A 20,710-nucleotide genomic window follows, 5' to 3' on the forward strand; every position below is an offset into this window, starting at 1 on the left:
ATCGATTCTTCCTTCATAAACCGTCAAGTAACTGCCACTTAACTCAGATCCGCGTGTTTTCTCAAGAAAGTAACCGTTCCCGCCAATTCTCCCGAACAATTCACACGCATCATCCCGGACATCGATAATTGCTCGACCAAGATTGTCGGACTCTCGACCAGACCTGTCGGCTACCGACCACACTTGTCCGAAAATCACGCTCTGACCGAGTAACCGTCAGTTTTCTTCGAAAAAAACGGAACACTCGATAAACTCTTCAGCTTAAATAGATTTTCTCGGTACACTTGATTTCCATCGATGAATATAGATCACTATCGATAAACCTTCGATCCATAGCTTTTCCTTTGATAATCCTTCGAGCATTGATCTCAATCCTCGATCACAAGCTCGACTAGAATACCCGGACACGGATGCTACATCATCCTCTGCTTTCCTCTCCAATGCCACTGTTAGGTATGTCGGAAACACGTTCGCCCATGTTACTTCGGTGGATTTCGATGAGAATGCGAGTTGGGTAGAGTTTGTTCGTGTGTGTATGAATTGGAATATGGACATGCCGCTGCGCTTTCAGAAGATTTTCATGTTTGTGGAGAATGACAACTCTGTTCTGAAGTTCCGTTTTGAAAGACTAAGGAACTTCTGTTCCAAGTGTGGTTCACTAAAGCACGAGAAGAAAGACTATGTGATCTCTTTTGTTGATGATCCGGTGTTCCCTGCAATTGATGATGATAATGAAGACAATGATGGTAATCCAGATGACGACGACGCTGATCACCAAGAAGGAGATAATTCCCCACATCAAGACTCGGACATCAACACGTTGTAGACAATTGAACCTTTTGGCGAGATCCCTGGCGTCAAGATGCAGAGCAAGCACCGAGAGTTTATCATCACTGAATCTGACTCCAGTCCCACCCCTAGTGCTTTTGAAGAGACATAATTAACTACATAACGGGAAAGGTACCTTCATGCTAAATTTGCACGTAAGAAACTGATACAAGTGTGGCCCAGCATCCTCCCATCCTATATCAGTACAAGAGAAGGAACAAGGCCAAAGCCCAAGTGGAATCCCAGTAAGCTTGATAACAGCAAAGAGAGTTCATGAAGCTTCTAGAATGAATGGTGGGTTAGGATTGAAGCTCTTCACCTTAGTTATCTTTTGATTACCATGGTTATTGAATAACTGTAGTTAGCTTGCTAGCTGGCAGCTGACCATTTGCTTTAAGGTTTAACGGCTTTGTGTGAGGAAGCTGAATAAAGGGGAGTAGTAGTAGTTTAGAGTCTAGTATCCAAGAAATTGGTATCGTTTTGAAAAAGGGGTGGGAGAGGTACCTAAGTCTCTCAAGTTTGTATCTTTTGATCCATTAATAAAGAAATATCTTTCTGTTCTTGCTATTTTCTGTACTAAATCTTATCAAACTTGGTATCAGAGCATACAAGACTCTGGGAAATCATTCGCTGCATCATGAAGCCAACAAAAATGGACCAGATGGAGAAGACGGTGGAGGCTATGCAACAAGACATCCAAAAAATCACCGTTTTGGAAGACGACGTAAAGGAGATGAAGAAGCAGCTCGAGAAACTGGACGCCATGGAAAAGCAGATGGGGAAGCTAGACATCTTGGAGCTGCTTCAGAAACATTTGATGGGTGACCGAACCTGGTTCCAACGAAGATCTTCTGCACTCCGGGGTTGCAGCCCAATAACTGAGGTCGCTCACCGACTGTTTACGCAGATTGTGACACCGGCAACAGCACAAACACTGACGATGGCTCCAACACTCGTTCCAGCGGACACGCAAAATAAAAACGAACCATTGACCCGTAAGATTGAGATTCCGCTGTTAGACGGGTCTAACGCCGACGGTTGGGTACATCGGGTCGAGCAATACTTTGAAATGGGTGACTTTTCTGAGGCAGAGAAACTCCGAGCAGTGCGCATGTGCTTTGACGGCGACGCCCTTGTTTAATACCGCTGGAAACGGGATGGGAACAAATGAAAGATCGAGTACTTGAAAATTTCTCGGTTTCACACGATCTGTCAGCAGGTGAGCGGCTACTCCTTCTCCGACAAGACGACACCACATCCAAGTTTTGTAAAGACTTCATAGCACTAGCTGCGAGTGCTCCAGAAGTTTTTGAGAAGGTGTTGGAGATGGCCTTCATGATTGGGTTGAAACCAAAGATCAGAGCGGGAGTGAAGATGTTCGAGCCTTGCACGCTGAAGAAGATAATGCTCTTGGCTCGTAAGGTGGAGGATTGGTCCGACGACTCACCTCAGGACAAATCATCGGATTATTTTCCCAAAACGACAAATCGAGGTGGAATGGAACGAGTGGCGACACGTGGGAGTCCAAGCACGTCTGGAGGGGCATTTTTTGTCTTTTGAAAAGCAGTCCTCTTTTCAGGACATGCAAATGGTGTCGCATAAGCCATTTGGAGACAAACCCAACCCTACTCAGCCTCGATCTACCGACAGCCGCCGACCTCCGTATCGCCGGTTAACTGACGCCGAATCCAACGAGCGACGGGCTAAAGGTCTCTGTTTCCGATGCGATGAACGCTACCACGTCAACTACAAATGCCGGAGGAAAGAACTGCAAGTGCTGTTGGTGAATGACGGCGAGGCAGGGGAGGCAGAACACGAAGAGCTCGCCGACGACTCACAACCGGAAAACGCAGGGGAAGTCTCAGAATGCGCCATGTTATCTCTTCACTCAGCCGCGGGTATCTCGTCTCCTCGGACGATGAAGTTAAGGGGTCGAATCCGTCAAGCTAAAGTTCAGGTGTTGATAGACAGTGGTGCGTCGCATAACTTCCTTTCTCACACGGTGGCGTCTCAACTTGACATTGTGACCAGGGGAACAAAGGAGTATGGGGTGCGTATGGGAACAGGTCTAATGGTGCGTGGCTCCGGATTTTGTCACGTCGTGACATTGGAGCTTCCTGATTATGTGTTGATGACCAGCTTCCTGCCATTGGACTTAGGCGGCATTGACGTAATTCTAGGAATTCAACGGCTAGAGACTTTGGGTGAGATGAAAGTCAATTGGAGGGAACAGGTGATGAAGTTCTCAGTTGAAGACCAAGCAGTCACGTTAAGAGGAGACCACAGTCTCACCAACACAACAATATCACTACGAAGCTTATGGAAGACATTTAAACAGGAGGGAGTAGGACTGCTAGTGGAATTTAACGGTCTTCAGCATAATGAACCAGCGACCAATGATATTCCGGACAGAGCGGTCTTGCCACTTCTAAAGGAGTTTGCGGAAGTTTTTGATGAACCACAAGGGTTACCACCATCAAGGGGAAAGGAGCATGCTATCAACTTGAAGAGTGGAGCAGAACCGGTAAATGTCAGACCTTTCCGCTATCCCCATGCGGAGAAGACTGAACTTGAGAAACAGATCACAACAATGCTAGCAGCGGGTATCATCCGAGTGAACGCCAGTCCGTTTTCCAGCCCAGTCCTATTGGTGAAGAAGAAAGATGGTAGTTGGAGGTTTTGCGTCGACTATCGCGCTCTTAACAAGGCCACTGTTCCTGACAGCTACCCAATCCTAATGATCGATCAATTACTGGATGAGCTACACGGAGCACATGTATTCTCCAAACTTGATTTGAGGTCAGAATATCATCAAATCAGAGTCAAGACCGAGGATGTGCACAAAACCGCCTTCCGCTTTCATGACGTCCACTACGAGTTTTTGGTAATGCCTTTTGGCTTAACCAATGCTCCAGCTACCTTTCAGTCCCTAATGAATGATGTATTCCGGCCGTTCTTGCGGAAGTTCGTGTTGGTATTATTTGACGACATCCTCGTCTACAGCAAGACGTCAGCAGAGCATCAACAACACCTCCAGGCAGTCCCGCAAGTGTTACAATGCCACAAGCTGTATGCAAACCACAAGAAGTGTCAATTTGGCAGCAAGCAAGTGGAATACTTGGGCCATGTGATCTCAGCTCAAGGTGTAGCAGCAGATCAGTCCAAGATCAAAGCAATGGTGGAGTGGGAGGAGCCAACTAATATCAAAGCTTTGCGCGGATTTCTGGGCCTCAACGGTTATTACCGCAAGTTTGTGAAGGGATATGGAGACATAGCCAGACCGTTGACAGAAATGCTAAGGAAGGATCAATTTGGGTGGAGTGAGAAGGCCAGAGAAGCATTTCATAGACTGAAGACAGCAATGACTACAGTGCCAGTACTTGCTCTCCCAAATTTCTCAGAGATGTTTGTGGTGGAATATGATGCCTCGGGTAGTGGGTTGGGCGCAGTACTCATGCAGTACTCAGAGATGTTTGTTGGGGTTCGACTTCGACATCCACTACAAGCCAGGTCTGGAAAAAAATGCCGCATATGCTTTATCAAGGAAAGCGGTGGTGCCATCTCTATTTGCTTTATCCGTACCCGCTGCTGTTCAATTGGAAGATATATGCGCTGCGGTTGACAAGGATCAGGACTTGCAGTTAATCATCAAGGAATTGGCAGCAGATAAGGCATCGCATCCCGAGTTCTCACTAGTACAAGGAAAGCTTATGAGACAGGGAAAGCTGAAATACCAAAAGGTTCTCCTATCACGGGGTTGATCATGCGAGAGTTCCATGATGGAAAGCTGGGAGGTCATGGTGGGGTGTTAAAAACTCAGAAGCGTATTGCAGAACTGTTCTATTGGTCAGGGATGATGCAAGACATCAAGCAGTATGTGGCTGCTTGCCAGGTTTGCCAGCGCTACAAGTACTCAACTCTTGCCCTAGGGGGATTGCTGCAGCCTCTGCCAGTGCCTCAGAAAATCTGGGAGGACATTTCCATGGACTTCGTAGAAGGCTTACCTAAATCGGGCGGATTCAACGCAGTGTTGGTAGTGGTGGATCGACTGTCCAAATACAGTCACTTTCTGAAGCTTAAGCATCCGTTTACAGCAACTGAAGTGGCTAACCTGTTCATACAAAAAATCGTCAAGCTCCATGGGTTCCCAAGGACAATCATCTCCGACAGGGATAAAGTCTTCACCAGCCAGGTTTGAAAAGAGCTTTTTCGGCTAGCAGATACAAGCCTTTGTTTCAGTACAGCGTACCACCCACAAACGGATGGCCAGACACATGTCACCAACAGAAGTTTAGAGTCTTATCTGCGGTGTTTGGCTGGAGATCAACCTCGCATTTGGGCTCAGTACTTGCCATGGGCAGAACTTTGTTACAATTCGTCCTTTCACTCCTCGATTCAGATGACTCCGTTCAAATCAGTTTACGGGCGAGATCCATCTACCTTGGTTAAGTACGAAAACGGTTCTACATCAAAAGCTGGGTTTGAGCAACAGCTGCAAAAAAGGGATGCAGCCTTAGCTCTCATTAAGAATCATTTGCACAAAGCTCAGCAGAGGATGAAGACACGTGCGGACGAACACAGGAGAGACGTCGAGTATGAAGTGGGAGACATGGTATACCTGAAGATGAGGCCATATCGCCCCCGATCCTTGGCTCGTCGTGCCAATGAAAAGCTTTCTGCTCGCTTCTATGGACTGTATCGAGTAGAAGCTCGTGTAGGGAAGCTGGCCTATCGCCTGAAGCTTCCAGCAGAGGCTAAGATACACCCTACCTTCCATATTTCACAACTAAAAAAGCAGTAGGTGATCAACAAGTAGTGGTATCTATTCCGGCTCAGTTGACAAAGGAAGGGTTCTTGAATGCTGAACCTGAAGCTGTCCTTGGTCATAAACAACACCCAATCTCAGGCCAACAGGAGATCCTCATTCGATGGAAGGGCCAGCCAGATTATGAAAGTTCCTGGGAGTGGGTATCTACCATACAAGATCAGTTTCCAAACTTTGACCTTGAGGACAAGGTGAATTTCAGAGAGGGCGGTAATGATACAAGTGTGGCCCAGCATCCTCCCATCCTGTACCAGTACAAGAGAAGGAACAAGGCCAAAGCCCAAGTGGAAGCCCAGCAAGCTTGATAACAGCAAACAGAGTTCGGGAAGCTTATAGAAGGAAGGGTGGATTAGGATTGAAGCTCTTCACCTTAGTTATCTTTTGATTACCATGGTTATTAAATAACTATGGTTAGCTTGCTAGCTGGCAGCTGACCATTTGCTTTACGGTTTAACAGCTTTGTGTGAGGAAGCTGAATAAAGGGGTGTAGTAGTAGTTTGGAGTCTAGTATCCAAGAAGTTGGTACCTAAGTCTCTCAAGTTTGTATCTTTTGATCCATTAATAAAGAAATATCTTTCTGTTACATTGTTCTTGCTATTTTCTATACTAAATCGAATCAGAAACTCCAGTTTGAATCTCCTGAGGCTGGTGTGTACAAGGCTATCAACAAGCGTAAGAGGGGCGTACTACCAGCAATGTGAGGGGATTGAAGATTTGGCGGTCATGTGTCAAATCAAGAAACGGGAGAGGAGTGAGTCTCAAGGGTCTTGCTCTTAAGTGAAGTTCGACGTAGGCGCGGGCCCCGGTACCCCCACCACTAAAATGAGAGTCCTCTCGTGGAATTGTCAAGGCGTGGTTGTACCTTTGACGCAATCAAGATTGAAGCGACTTTGTAATTATTTCAAACCTTCTATCTTATTTCTGTGTGAAACTCTTAATAATTGTAATGTCTTGCAAGACTTATCGTGTGTATTAGGAATTAATCACCTTATTACTGAACCTCCACAAGGTAGAAGTGGTGCTTTGTCTATCATGTGGTGTAATAATGTCTCTATAACTAAGATGTACCTAGGCGATCGTATGATTGATGTACATTTCAGTATAATTATTTCAGTTTTTATTTGTATTGTGTCTATGGACATCCTGTCCAGAATCAAGGACATATTCTTTGGGAGAGATTAGAAAGAATCTATAGATCTCGTAATGCTGCTTGGATGTTAATGGGTGATTTTAATGAAATCCTTTCTAATTCTGAAAAAATAGGAGGTCCTCTTAGAGATGAATGGAGTTTTAGAAAATTTCGTCATATGGTTTCAACATGTGATTTGAAGGATTTACGATCTAAGGGAGATAAATTTAGTTGGGTAGGAGAACAACATCAACACACAATCAAGTGTTGTTTAGATCGCGTTATGGTGAATTCAGTGTGGTCTGCTTCTTTTCCAAATGCTGAGGCAGAATTTCTTGACTTCAATGGGTCTGATCATAAGCCTGTTTTTATGACTTTTACTGTCATAAATCCAGATTATAAAAAACCATTTTGTTTTGATAAAAAAATGCTTGGTTTAGCGGATTTTAGATAAACAGTTGCTGAGAGTTAGAATCATTGCAAGACAAACACTTTCTACTCAATATCAGACCAAATTACAAACTGCAGACGTGCTATGTCCGTTCTAAACACCAGTGTAACATTAATGCAGCAAAACGAACTGATCAGCTTCAGTTTCTCCTCAACATAGCCATGACGAGCATGATCAGAACTCATAGAAGAACCATCCCAAATTTGCAAAGACAATTAACACGCGCATATCAAGATGAGGAATATCATTGGAAGCTAAAGAGCAGAAATACTTGGTTGAATGTGTTAGATTGAAATGCAAGCTTTTTCCATGCAAGCACAAAAGTTTGTTATGCCAAAAAATTTATTACAAGCATTAGAGATGATGACGATAACATATTTAGAGGGGATAAAGAGAATGGTGATCATGCACAACAGTTCTTCACCAAGCTTTTTACTACCTCTGGCCATCGAGTTTCACCAATCGACTTTGCTGACTTTAAGTCCACCGTAACAACTTCTATAAAATGATGATTTAACCAGAGAGTTCAGTGTATCTGAAATCTATGAAGCTGTTTGCACAATTGGTGATGATAAGGCCCCATGCCCTGATGGATTGACTACAAGGTTTCATAAGAGTTGTTGGGATATTATTGGTGATGACATAGTCAAAAAGGTTAGATAATTTTTTGAAACTTCTTTTATGAAACCAACAATAAATCATACCAATATCTGTCTAATTCCAAAATAGATAATCCAATAACATTTTCTGATTTTAGAACCACTGCTTTATGCAATGTTTTGTATAAGATTATCTCTAAATGTCTTGTTTCAAGATTAAAACATCATTTGGGATCTATAGTCTTGGAATCACAAGGAGCTTTCATCCCGGGACGTTTGATCACATACAACATATTAATAGCCCATGAGGTTATGCATTCCCTAAAAGTTCAAAAAGGGTATCTCAAAGTTATATGGCAGTCAAAACAGATGTTAGTAAGGCCTATGACAAAGTCGAATGGGAATTTTTGGAAACTACTATGAAGCTATTTGGCTTCTCCGAAACCTGTATCAAGTGGATAATGGCTTTGGTAAAATCACTCAGATACTCAATACTCATAAACGGTTCTCCACAAGGCTATATTGTACCACAACGTGGCATTCGCTAAGGAGGCCCTCTTTCTCCTTACCTTTTTATTTTATGTGCTGATATTCTAAGCCATCTTATTACTACAAGTGTGTCTAATGGAGATTTACAAGGCATTTTTATTGGTAACGGAGTTCCAGTCATTACACACCTCCACTTTGCGGATGATTCTTTGTTCTTCTGCCAAGCAAATATTAGAAATTGTAAAACTTTAAAGGAGATTTTTGAAGTTTATGAATATTATTTGGGACAGAAGATAAACACAAGCAAATCCTTGATAACTTTTGGAACACGTGTTCCTCGAGATCTTTGCAATCGCTTAAAAACTATTCTGCAAATACCTTATCATGGAGGTGGAGGTAAATATCTAGGCCTACCCGAAGAATTTGGAAGGAAAAAATAAGAACTTGTTGACTACATCATTAAGAGAGTTCAACATCGTACAAGCAGTTGGAGTGCAAAGACTTTATCTCCAGTTGGCGGCTACTACACTTGTTCAATCTGTTCATGTCCATCCTTCAACAGCTTTATCATCTATCTGGAAAAGACCACCACCATCGTTCGTCAAATGTAATGTTGATGCCGCTTTTGATCCTTACACCCTTCGATCATCTTGTGGCTGGATCATACGTGACAATGAAAGAAATGCAAAGTTCTTGGGTTCTTCCCTCCTTCCAAATTCGTCAACTCCTCTAGAAGCCGAAGCAAAGGGTCTCCTTGCGGCGATGCATCAAGTTTGGATAAAAGGCTATCGTAAAATCTATTTTGAAAGTGATAGTTCTGAACTTATTGATATGCTGAATGGAAAACTTCACCTTGCTTCAATCATGGGAATTTATTTAGATATTCTACATTGGTCAAAGCTTTTCTCTGCAACTGTTTTTGTCTTTTCTAAAAGAAACTGTAATGAATCTTCCCATCTCCTTGCTAAATTTGGATGTTTAGACAATAATTTCTTTTGTAACGGTGTTTGTCCACCAAGATAGCTTCAGTATCAATTGTACCTTGACAAATTAAATTCTTAATAAAATCAAATTTCGTTAAAATTTGTTTACAAAAACGTAAATAAACAGTTCGGTGTACCATTTTATGACTCCTATTTCATTAATGAATTGATTCAGCGTTAAAAAAAACGGTTTGATTGATAGAATCGATTTAACTCTAATTTTTGTGGACCCATAAATATATAATTCATTTTGATGACAAAAAAAAAATATAGATATAAAATTCATTTTTTTATGTTTAAGTACCAAAATTGCCACTGAAGCATTTTATGAGATATTATCGATTTTAAAATATAAAAATACAAAAAAAAAAAGCAAAAAAAAAAAAAAAACGCTAAAACGTATAGAGAGAAACAGAAGGATGAGAGAGAGTGTGGTTATGTGTGAGAGAGAAGAAGAGACTCGATTTGTAGCCACGAATTGGCGCGAATTCTTAGGGAAGAAACACCGAACTCGGCGAAGAAGACGAAGAAGAAGAAGAAGTCTGACTATGCCACTCTCTGAATTTTTCATTCACTATTCCCTCTTCCCTTTTTTTCGTCTCTTCCCTTCTTCCGATCCATTTCAGTTTTTTACTGATTCAATTTCAGATTCTGCTGATCCGATTTCGTTTAGTTTTGTTCTTAGTGACACTAATTCTTGTCTCTGTGTGCGAAATTTGCATTTGTTTCGGTTTCGATTCCGATTTCGGGAGATTTGAGAGTGGTGTTGAGTTGTAATTTGGGTTGATCAAATGTGTAAAATTCTAGGGATTCACATTTGTTAGCCTTTCTTGTATAGCAAGTCATATCTCTATGAATAATATAGTGTTTTATTCAGCTGAGGATTGGATTTGAAGACTCCAAAATGGTACGTGATTGATATTTTTTGTTTTGTAATCGTTTATGTAACATCTTGAAGGAATCAAATTCCTATACAGAATTAGGAATTTTTAGGTATCAATCTCGAAAGAACCCGTGATTTCATTGTTTTTTATCACTAGAATCTAGGCTTGAAGAATGAGATTAGTACATACACACTCAATTCTCTGACCATGGCCTTAGATTTTGTGTTTTAACTTATTTCAGTTTTGCAAGATTACAACTTCTTTGTTTTTGGTATTAACTTAGATATTGATGTATCCATCTAAAACCGGAGATTTCGTATTTCGATTAGTACAGGCTTGAAAACTAAAAGAAAGTTACTAAAAGACTCACCTTAGATTTTGTGTTTCAGGAATCTTAGATTTTCAGGTAGCAATAGATTAGTTTGTACTCTTGTTTTTTTCCTGTTAACATATATAAGAGGATGATACCTTCACCAAAAGCAGTGTATCTTCGTATTGGTTCAGTTACTTAATGTTGTGAATTACTCTAGCAGTGATATTTTCTTCTTCGTATACTGCAGGGAACTCCGGTTAACATCATTGTAGGCTCTCATGTCTGGATAGAAGAGCCAGATGTGGCTTGGATTGATGGGTTGGTCGAAAAGATCAATGGACAAGATGTTGAGGTTCTGGCAACAAATGGGAAGAAGGTGAATTAAACCATATTTGAGTTTTCGTATAATTGAAGCTTATTTGTTGCCTGAAGCTGATTTTCTAATTGTTTCTATGTTATAGATCACTGCAAAGTTGTCAAAGATATACCCAAAAGACATGGAAGCACCTGCAGGTGGAGTTGATGACATGACAAAACTATCTTACCTGCATGAGCCTGGTGTTCTTCAGAACTTAAAGATCAGATATGAACTTAATGAGATTTATGTTAGTACTTATACTTTCTTTGCTTTTTGGACCTTAAGGAACTGTGCTTTTCTTGACAGTTTGTATCATTGTCTTGACAGACATACACCGGGAATATCCTTATTGCTATTAATCCGTTTCAACGGCTGCCGCACATTTATGATGCTCATATGATGCAACAATATAAAGGAGCACCATTTGGAGAATTAAGTCCTCATGTTTTTGCAGTTGCTGATGTTGCATACAGGTTTTTTTCTTAATTGTCAGCTTTATACATTTATTATATACTTGTGATTTATGGGTTCATCTGAGACGCGATATATACATTCAGGGCAATGATCAACGAGGGCAAAAGCAATTCCATTCTGGTAAGTGGTGAGAGTGGAGCAGGAAAAACTGAAACCACGAAGATGCTTATGAGGTACCTTGCATATCTTGGAGGCCGTGCTGTTACAGAAGGACGGACAGTTGAACAACAAGTTCTTGAAGTATGAATTTTAAGATTCTTCTTTTACGTGCCTGAGATTATGATTTCATTATCTTTCACACACCGTGATAATATGTTTGTAACTTCTACTTGCAGTCAAATCCTGTCCTTGAGGCCTTTGGTAATGCCAAAACTGTCAGGAACAACAATTCGAGGTGATGAAAACTAATGCATAATTGTTGGTTTGCAGGGTGTAACATAGTTTTTAGAATTTGAGCTGATAGTTAATTTTGCTTCTCGCAGTCGGTTTGGTAAGTTTGTTGAAATCCAATTTGATAAGCAAGGAAGAATATCTGGAGCTGCTGTAAGGACGTATCTTCTAGAAAGGTCTCGTGTCTGTCAGATTTCTGATCCTGAGCGCAACTACCACTGTTTTTATCTTCTATGTGCTGCACCTCAAGAGGTATACTCACCAAGAACTCTTTTAATTCTGATTTGTCTTTAAAAAAAAGTCTTGGTGTAACATAATAGAACTAGCAGGAGATCGAAAAGTACAAGTTGGGTCACCCGAAGACGTTTCATTACCTGAACCAGTCGAAATGCTTCGAGCTTGTTGGTATAAGTGATGCTCATGATTATATTGCGACAAGAAGAGCGATGGATATTGTCGGGATGAGTGAAAAGGAACAGGTAGGCTTGTGTATGAAAAGTGATCTTCTGATACAGTTTGAATTTTTGTTTTGATTTTTCACCATCTGTTATAAATCAACAGGAAGCAATTTTCAGAGTAGTTGCTGCAATTCTTCACATTGGAAACATCGAATTTACCAAGGGAAAGGAAGTGGATTCATCAGTTCCCAAAGACGAAAAGTCGAAATTTCATCTTAACACAGTGGCAGAACTTCTCATGTAAGCCATTTTTTCCTTGAGTAGATTTGGTGTGTTCTCAATACATGCGCTAAGTAAAAGTCTCGTTTTAGGTGTGATGTAAAGGCACTTGAAGATGCACTGTGTAAACGTGTTATGGTCACACCTGAGGAAGTTATCAAGAGAAGTCTAGATCCACAGAGTGCTTTAATCAGCAGGGATGGTCTAGCTAAGACTATTTACTCCCGGTTGTTTGATTGGTAAGTGGCTGCTTTAACACTACAAGCATTGGTAATTTACAGTATTGATTCTAAGTGGATGTCTCTAGCTATTTGCAGGTTGGTAGAAAAGATCAATGTCTCAATTGGCCAAGATGCGAATTCTAGATCACTCATTGGAGTCCTTGATATTTACGGATTCGAGAGCTTTAAAACAAATAGGTAAGGTTTTTCTACGTCAAGGTTTGGATTTAAAGTATTCCACTACATCTTTGTGTTTCTCTGCTAATGGCAATCTGTTGCAGTTTCGAACAGTTCTGTATTAATTTCACAAATGAGAAGTTGCAGCAACATTTCAATCAGGTAATATCTTTATTGTAGTTAGAAACCATTTCCCCGTGAAATTCACAGATTCGGAGTTTCGATTTACAAGTTTCTGTTTCTGTTTCTGTTTTCAGCACGTTTTCAAGATGGAACAAGAAGAATACACAAAAGAAGCAATAGATTGGAGCTACATTGAATTTGTGGATAATCAAGATGTTCTTGATCTTATTGAAAAGGTCATTGCTGATCCATATATAAATTTTGTTGACTCGAAAATAACAATGCAGTCTAAATATTTTTATTGATCTATCTGCAGAAGCCCGGTGGAATTGTGGCACTCCTTGATGAAGCATGGTAATATTAGCATTCGTCAATTTGGGTTGTATTGTGTATGTGATATGATTTACGTTCATTATATAATATTTTTTAAAAAATTTCTCTTGTTCTTTCAGTATGTTTCCGAAATCAACCCATGAAACCTTTGCGAACAAGCTTTATCAGACTTTTAAGACCCACAAGAGGTTCATCAAGCCAAAACTCTCTCGAACAGATTTTGCTGTTGCTCATTACGCGGGAGAAGTAGGTTCTTTTTCTTTTAAAGAAATTTAAAATTGCACAACACTAGCTACTATCTTATATGTTTCTTCCTTTGTGGAATTTCATTTCAGGTCCAGTATCAGTCTGATCTATTTCTGGACAAAAACAAGGATTATGTGATCCCTGAACATCAAGAGTTGTTGGGTGCTTCGAAGTGTCCTTTTGTTGTCGGCCTCTTTCCTCCACTCCCGGAAGAAACATCTAAATCTTCAAAGTTTTCATCCATTGGCTCTCGCTTTAAGGTAAATATGCTTTATTCTCTGAGAGTCTACAAAAATGTCGAGGTTGTTTTCACGCAAATGTAAAAAATAAACTGTGGTTTCCCGTTTGATGCAGCTGCAACTCCAGCAACTGATGGAAACATTAAACTCCACCGAGCCTCATTACATCAGATGTGTGAAGCCCAATAACCTATTGAAGCCTGCCGTATTTGAGAATGTCAATATTATGCAGCAACTACGGTGTGGTGTAAGTATAGACTGATAATATTTTTAACTGGGATGTTGTATAGTATTAAAAATATTAATTTATCACTCAGACATTGTTGGTTTGTATTCTTCTAGGGTGTTTTGGAAGCAATCAGAATCAGTTGTGCGGGGTATCCCACTCGTAAACCTTTCTTTGAGTTCATTAACCGTTTTGGACTTCTATCTCCTGGAGCTCTAGAAGGGAAGTAAGTGAAACATTCTGCTCTGTCTACGCAGTTGTAACAGTTATTGCTGGAGCTTAAATCAGTATTTACCATATTGACTTGTCCCTGTACAGCTACGATGAGAAGACTGCGTCGAAAAAGATCTTGGATAATATTGGACTCCAAGGATACCAGGTACTGATTCTGATTCTACAAGTGCCTTTACTTCGTTCAAAAATTATCTGGTACTAATGGTGCCATCGAATATATTTCATTGATCGAATAGTGCAACTAAAATGTGGTTCCACGTTGGGTAATGCAGATTGGTAAAACTAAGATATTTTTAAGGGCGGGACAGATGGCTGAACTCGACGCTAGAAGAGCTCAGGTTCTTAGTGCTGCTGCCAAAAAAATTCAGAGACGAATACGGACTCATCAGGCCCGAAAACGGTTTATTGTACTAAGAGAAGCCACCATAGCGCTCCAAGCTTTATGCAGAGGTGAACCATCTGATTCATCTAATACTCTGATCTTAATACCTATGTGGCGTACTTTTTCTCTTGGTTTAAGTTTAGGAATAAAAAATCTTGTCATATTTCTTGAATGATTTTCTGGATAAGATGATTTATAAGTTTTTTTTTTCTTTGCGAAAAATTATAGGAAGGCTATCATCCAAAGTTTACGAAAACTTGAGAAGACAAGCTGCTGCTGTGAAGATACAGAAGAATGCTCGGAGATTACATTCTAGAAAATCATACAAAAACCTCCATGTAGCGGCGCTTGTTGTACAGACAGGTTTAAGAGCAATGAGTGCTCACAAAGAATTCCGTTTCAGGAAGCAAACAAAGAATGCTACAACTATTCAGGTTTTTATTTTTGTGGGAACTATTTATTGTAATCGTCGAATTAGCTTTGTTTTGGCTGTTTTTTATGAACATCCTTTTTTTAATTGCAGGCTCAGTGGCGTTGTCACAGGGCAACCATGTACTTCAAGAAGCTTACAAAAGGAGTGATCCTGTCGCAGACACGATGGAGAGGCAGACTTGCAAGGAGAGAACTTCGAAAACTCAAAATGGTATGTGAATGTACTTTGTATTGCCACTTTTAGGGACTTTGGAGATGATAAGCAGCTTGCAATGTCTGTGATCTTCTAGTTAATTATTCCAAATACAATCAACACTTATTTTTATCTTCAGGCTTCAAGGGAAACAGGTGCACTAAAAGAGGCAAAGGATATGCTTGAAAAGAAAGTCGAAGAACTCACATATCGTGCACAGTTGGAGAAACGCTCAAGGGTATTTGAATGAGAAAATCGATTTCTGAGATAACTTTAATTGTTTTTGGTAGGATGATGTAGCGAACATATAATAGAAATTGTCGAATTTTTTTGTAGGTTGACCTGGAAGAAGAAAAGAATCAGGAGATAAAGAAAATGCAGAGTACATTAGAGGAAATGCGGAAAAAAGTTGAAGAAACAAATGTCCTTCTTTTTAAGGAACGTGAAGCTGCTAAGAAGGCCATTGAAGAAGCACCTCCTGTTGTAACAGAAACGCAAGTCTTAGTTGAAGATACCCAAAAGATTGAAGCTTTGACAGAAGAAGTAGAAGGTTTAAAGGTAATATATACTCTTCATTGTCTTAACTTAAATCCCACAGGGCCAAATTGTGAATTCTTGAAATTTTTCTGGTAATCAATGGTTTATCTCTTCAAAAGTAACATGTCTAAAGTCGACCCTTAGTGTATCATAGTTACATTATTTAATCATGAGTACTTACATACATATGACTGTAGTTATCATGGGTAACAATTTGTGTTCCAACAGGCTAATCTTGAACAAGAGAAACAAAGGGCTGATGATGCAGCAAGGAAATTTGATGAAGCTCAAGAGTCTAGTGAAGACAGAAAGAAAAAGCTGGAAGAAACAGAGAAAAAAGCTCAACAGCTTCAAGAATCTGTGACAAGGTAAGACGATATAAAATCATTATTCACGCGACACGATGAAAGTATATATATGTCCCATATATTTACATTAAGTATAGATTTATGTAAACTCATGACTCAGCCACACTGAATGTTGTAATTATAATGGTCAGGCTGGAGGAAAAATGCAACAATTTAGAATCAGAGAATAAAGTGTTACGACAACAAGCAGTGTCCATTGCACCAAATAAGTTTCTCTCTGGCCGGTCCAGGTCGATTTTACAGGTAGGGATAGTATATTAATTAAATTTATACGCCTCCATATATTTTTGTTTTTTCTGTCTGAAGTTAATGGCTTCCCATCTATTCATGAAAACATAACAGAGAGGTTCAGAGAGTGGTCATCTATCAGTTGATGCAAGGCCAAATCTGGTAAGTACTTCCATATGCCTAAGAAATATCGTCATGGATTTTTTGTGGGATTTTTTTTAATTGTGTCATTCGTCTATTTTGGTTTCATCGAATTTGAACCAGGATCTGCATAGCCATTCAATAAACCGTAGGGATCCCTCTGAAGTGGACGATAAGCCACAGAAATCACTAAACGAGAAGCAGCAAGAAAACCAAGAGCTGCTTATCCGCTGCATTGTTCAACACTTGGGATATCAAGGGAACCGACCTGTTACAGCATGTATCATATATAAATGCTTACTGCAATGGCGGTCATTTGAAGTGGAAAGAACTAGTGTCTTTGATAGGATCATTCAGACGATAGGACAAGCAATTGAGGTTTGTTTGAGCTACTATACTCTTTAGGGATACTAAAATGAAATTTTATTGATTTTTGATTCAGTTGACTTGGTAGTGATTGCAAATGTTTTGGAATAAAATTGCACCCTTTTCTTATTCAGACACAAGATAACAACAACGTACTAGCATATTGGTTATCCAATGCATCAACATTGCTTTTACTCCTCCAACGCACGCTTAAAGCTAGTGGAGCTGCAGGATTGGCTCCACAGCGCCGTCGCTCATCTTCTGCGACTCTTTTTGGTAGGATGACTCAGGTATGTGTGTGGCCTACCAATATTTACACTTTATCATATCAGATGCATCACCAGCTTTAACTTGTTAATTTTAATCTTTTTATAGAGCTTTCGTGGTACACCCCAAGGTGTGAATCTTGCCATGATAAACGGTGGAGTGGATACCTTAAGGCAAGTTGAGGCGAAATATCCAGCTCTACTCTTCAAGCAGCAGCTAACAGCTTATGTTGAAAAGATATACGGAATGATTCGTGATAACTTGAAGAAAGAGATTTCTCCACTCCTTGGATTGTGTATTCAGGTACCTATAACAATGTTGTTACATGTACATGCAATGGCGCATTCTTTGCTGAATTTAAATCTTTTTTGTCACTTACATTAAATAGGCACCAAGAACATCAAGGGCGAGTTTGGTGAAAGGAGCATCTCGTTCCGTTGGCAACACTGCAGCTCAGCAAGCATTGATCGCCCACTGGCAAGGAATTGTAAAAAGCCTTACAAACTTCCTCAACACTCTGAAATCGAACCATGTGAGTCTCTATCCCAGTCCAAAATAAAATGATCTGAGAGTTTACATGACATCAACTCAACTCATGGACTCTTCTTCTCAGGTTCCTCCATTCTTGGTTCGAAAGGTGTTTACGCAGATATTCTCATTCATCAATGTTCAACTGTTTAACAGGTTTTCCCGTTGATTACCATCTCATTCTCATTTGATCTCTTATACATTACCTTTTTGTATATTAATAACCAAATTCTCTTATCGTCTTTGCAGCCTTTTGTTAAGACGGGAGTGTTGTTCATTTAGCAATGGGGAATACGTAAAAGCAGGATTGGCTGAATTGGAGCACTGGTGTTACAAGGCAACAGACGAGTATGCTGGTTCGTCTTGGGATGAGCTGAAGCATATCAGACAAGCCATCGGATTTCTGGTACATTTCATGATATGCATAACTTTTAGAGTCAGTCTCTGTGAGGGTAATCAAAATGTAAGTAACTAATCTTGCAATAAAAATGCAGGTCATACACCAAAAACCGAAAAAAACCTTGGACGAGATAAGTCATGATCTGTGTCCGGTAAGTGGATGATGAGTTGTTGGCTAGTAAAAAGAAATAAAGTATGGATGTTGAAGGAATCGAGTTGAAATTGCTTGCAGGTTCTCAGCATACAACAGCTATACCGAATAAGTACGATGTACTGGGACGACAAGTATGGAACTCATAGCGTATCGCCAGACGTAAGTTTCCGATTCTGCTTTGATCGATATGATTATTCAGTAAAGATACCAACTGTTAGTAACCTTTGGTGTATATATATGATAGGTGATAGCAAATATGAGGGTACTAATGACAGAAGATTCAAACAATGCTGTTAGCAACTCTTTTCTATTGGATGACGATTCCAGGTGAGTAATCTCATTGATTCAACCACAATATGTTAACTTTTTTTTCTTAATTTTGTATATAAAATGATGGATTTTGTATATGCTTGTTGGTAGTATTCCTTTCTCGGTGGACGATTTGTCGAAATCGATGGAGCGGATAGATATCGGAGATGTAGAACCGCCACCGCTCATCCGGGAGAATTCCGGGTTTAGCTTTCTATTGCCATGTTCTGACTAATAAAAATGTATTGGTTCAATAAGTTTACACCATCACTGTGTAGCTGTGATCATCCTTCTCTTTTGAATAGTGGTGTCAATAAGTTTAACTTTGATTATATTAACTCTTAACATTTTGAAGCAGGCTTAACGAGCCTTGGACTACTTTACTCGTAGAGATATTTTATTATTAGAAAACTAGTAGAGAAGAGACTACCACCTCCACATATCTAGTAATCACTTTTGTGTGTTTAGATATTAGATATGGACTTTCTTTAATTAGTGATATTCAGTACCTAGTTATTTTCCTCATATAATATTTTACGATGACTAATTAAGATACTTCGAAACTATCACTTCTATGATTCCAGTTTTCAAAATAACTAATTAAAGAAAAATAGTTAGAAAAATACCATTCTAGAATCAGATTTATAAGACCTTAAATAATTTAAAATGCATGTTATCAAAAATACATGTAAAGTAGGTACTATCCCACGGTTAATCGTGGGCTAAACTCTTTATTTGATATAAATTTTGTAATAATTGATTTTGTTACTATTTAATTAAATATTATGTACTCCGTATATGTGTTTTTATATCCAAAAAAACAATATATTTCTCTATTATTTTACGCTTTTATTTATAGTTTATAGATTCTTTTTTGATTTTATATATTTAATTTGTTTGATTATTTATTTAATTATTTTTTTTACCCTCATTTTTTTGTTTTAAACTTTTTCTAATGGTATTTCAATGTAAATTCTTACAATTATAAGGTTATTTTTTTGTGTACTTCTCAATTAATATAGTAGGATATTTAAGTGTATATATATATATAACTATATTTGTTGTATTTTCTAGACTATCACTTTTACGATTCCATTTTAAAAAATACTAGATTTGGACCCGCACATACGTGCGGGATTGATTTCAAAAATTAAGTTTAATATCATGTTTGCAATATATTACGTACATGCGGTGTTATGTTTATAAACGTAATTATTAGAAATGTTATTAAAATTAGTAATCCAAATTTGTACATGTTCAATATTTGTTTGTTTTTAATTTGGTATAGACAAAAAGACAATAGGATTTGTTTTTTATCAGTAACGATAACTTCATTTTACAAATAGTAAAATAATGTGGTTTGTTAATTTCGGGACATGAACCCCATCTCGTCTTGTCCCTTTCTAGATATCTCATGTTTTTCCATCTCTGAACCATGGTTTTAAACTTTTAATTATAATTTATCTATTAAAGATCGTATATTTTATTCCAACAAATAGGAAATAGGTCAAATTAAAATTGAGACTTATTTGAAGATATTTTTATTTGGTATGATATTTATAACATAAACATATATTGGTTCGCTTTTATCAAATTTGTGAATATTTGAAGTAATTATCGCTTCACAATAAATTTGGATCAACATTTGATCAAAGCGGACCCGGATTAAGTGTGACCAGTTTAGTAATCAGCTAAATTTCTAGTAAACCCGTAAACTATCAACCCGGATATAAACAAATAAAAAAACTTTAAAATTTCTCGGCTTAGATGGCCCAAATATATTTTTCAGGCGGGTCAAAGTCGTTCACTATGCATGCTTTGCAACAGATTAAAATAATTTTAATAGATACATTCAACATAATCTACATTAATGTTATGTCCGCATATGTCTTGCTTGATTTCGTATTACCCTAAAATTTTGTCACCAATTTTATTAGGAAAAATTTAGATAATGGTTTTTATTTTCCAAATTACAGTTCTTTCCCCGTACCCGTTATTTCTTGTAGTCTATATTAATAAATAGTAGTTCCACATCTACCCTGCTTGAATTCACGTTACACAAAATTCTCGTTACTCCTATTTTATTAAAAATATTTTAGGTAATGATTTTAATTTTCTAAATTACTTGTTTCCTTTCCGTACTTGTTATTTCATATGCCAATATTTACAATACCAAAGAAAGTTGAAATTAAATTAAGCTATTTAAA

At 38.8% G+C, this 20,710-nt stretch overlaps 1 protein-coding gene and 1 pseudogene across 2 annotated transcripts; both read left to right on the forward strand.

The window, feature by feature from the left end:
* Window positions 1-4,591: 4,591 nt before the first annotated feature.
* Window positions 4,592-8,932, forward strand: LOC111832096 (annotated as a pseudogene).
* Window positions 8,933-9,727: 795 nt separating this feature from the next.
* Window positions 9,728-18,852, forward strand: LOC17895725 (myosin-11). 2 transcript variants are annotated; one of them, XM_023787191.1, is made up of 37 exons: window positions 9,728-10,211; window positions 10,749-10,877; window positions 10,963-11,106; window positions 11,187-11,332; window positions 11,417-11,573; window positions 11,669-11,727; window positions 11,816-11,975; window positions 12,053-12,202; window positions 12,285-12,421; window positions 12,493-12,639; window positions 12,718-12,819; window positions 12,903-12,960; window positions 13,056-13,157; window positions 13,238-13,275; window positions 13,374-13,500; window positions 13,590-13,760; window positions 13,855-13,986; window positions 14,082-14,191; window positions 14,284-14,344; window positions 14,472-14,649; window positions 14,810-15,015; window positions 15,105-15,224; window positions 15,346-15,444; window positions 15,543-15,764; window positions 15,972-16,111; window positions 16,243-16,354; window positions 16,454-16,501; window positions 16,604-16,858; window positions 16,981-17,136; window positions 17,222-17,416; window positions 17,502-17,645; window positions 17,727-17,797; window positions 17,891-18,047; window positions 18,136-18,192; window positions 18,273-18,353; window positions 18,439-18,521; window positions 18,615-18,852. In XM_023787191.1, exons 1-37 carry the CDS (start codon window positions 10,209-10,211, stop codon window positions 18,736-18,738), a joined length of 4,581 nt encoding a protein of 1,526 aa, XP_023642959.1. In that variant the 5' UTR covers window positions 9,728-10,208; the 3' UTR covers window positions 18,739-18,852. The 2 variants fall into 2 exon arrangements, with proteins under 2 accessions (XP_023642959.1, XP_006300645.1); XM_006300583.2 differs by having other exon boundaries at window positions 9,728-9,844.
* The last annotated feature ends 1,858 nt before the right edge of the window (window positions 18,853-20,710 follow it).

Source organism: Capsella rubella, unplaced genomic scaffold, assembly GCF_000375325.1.
Source record: "Capsella rubella cultivar Monte Gargano unplaced genomic scaffold, Caprub1_0 scaffold_2, whole genome shotgun sequence".
Taxonomy (NCBI): Eukaryota; Viridiplantae; Streptophyta; class Magnoliopsida; order Brassicales; family Brassicaceae; genus Capsella; species Capsella rubella.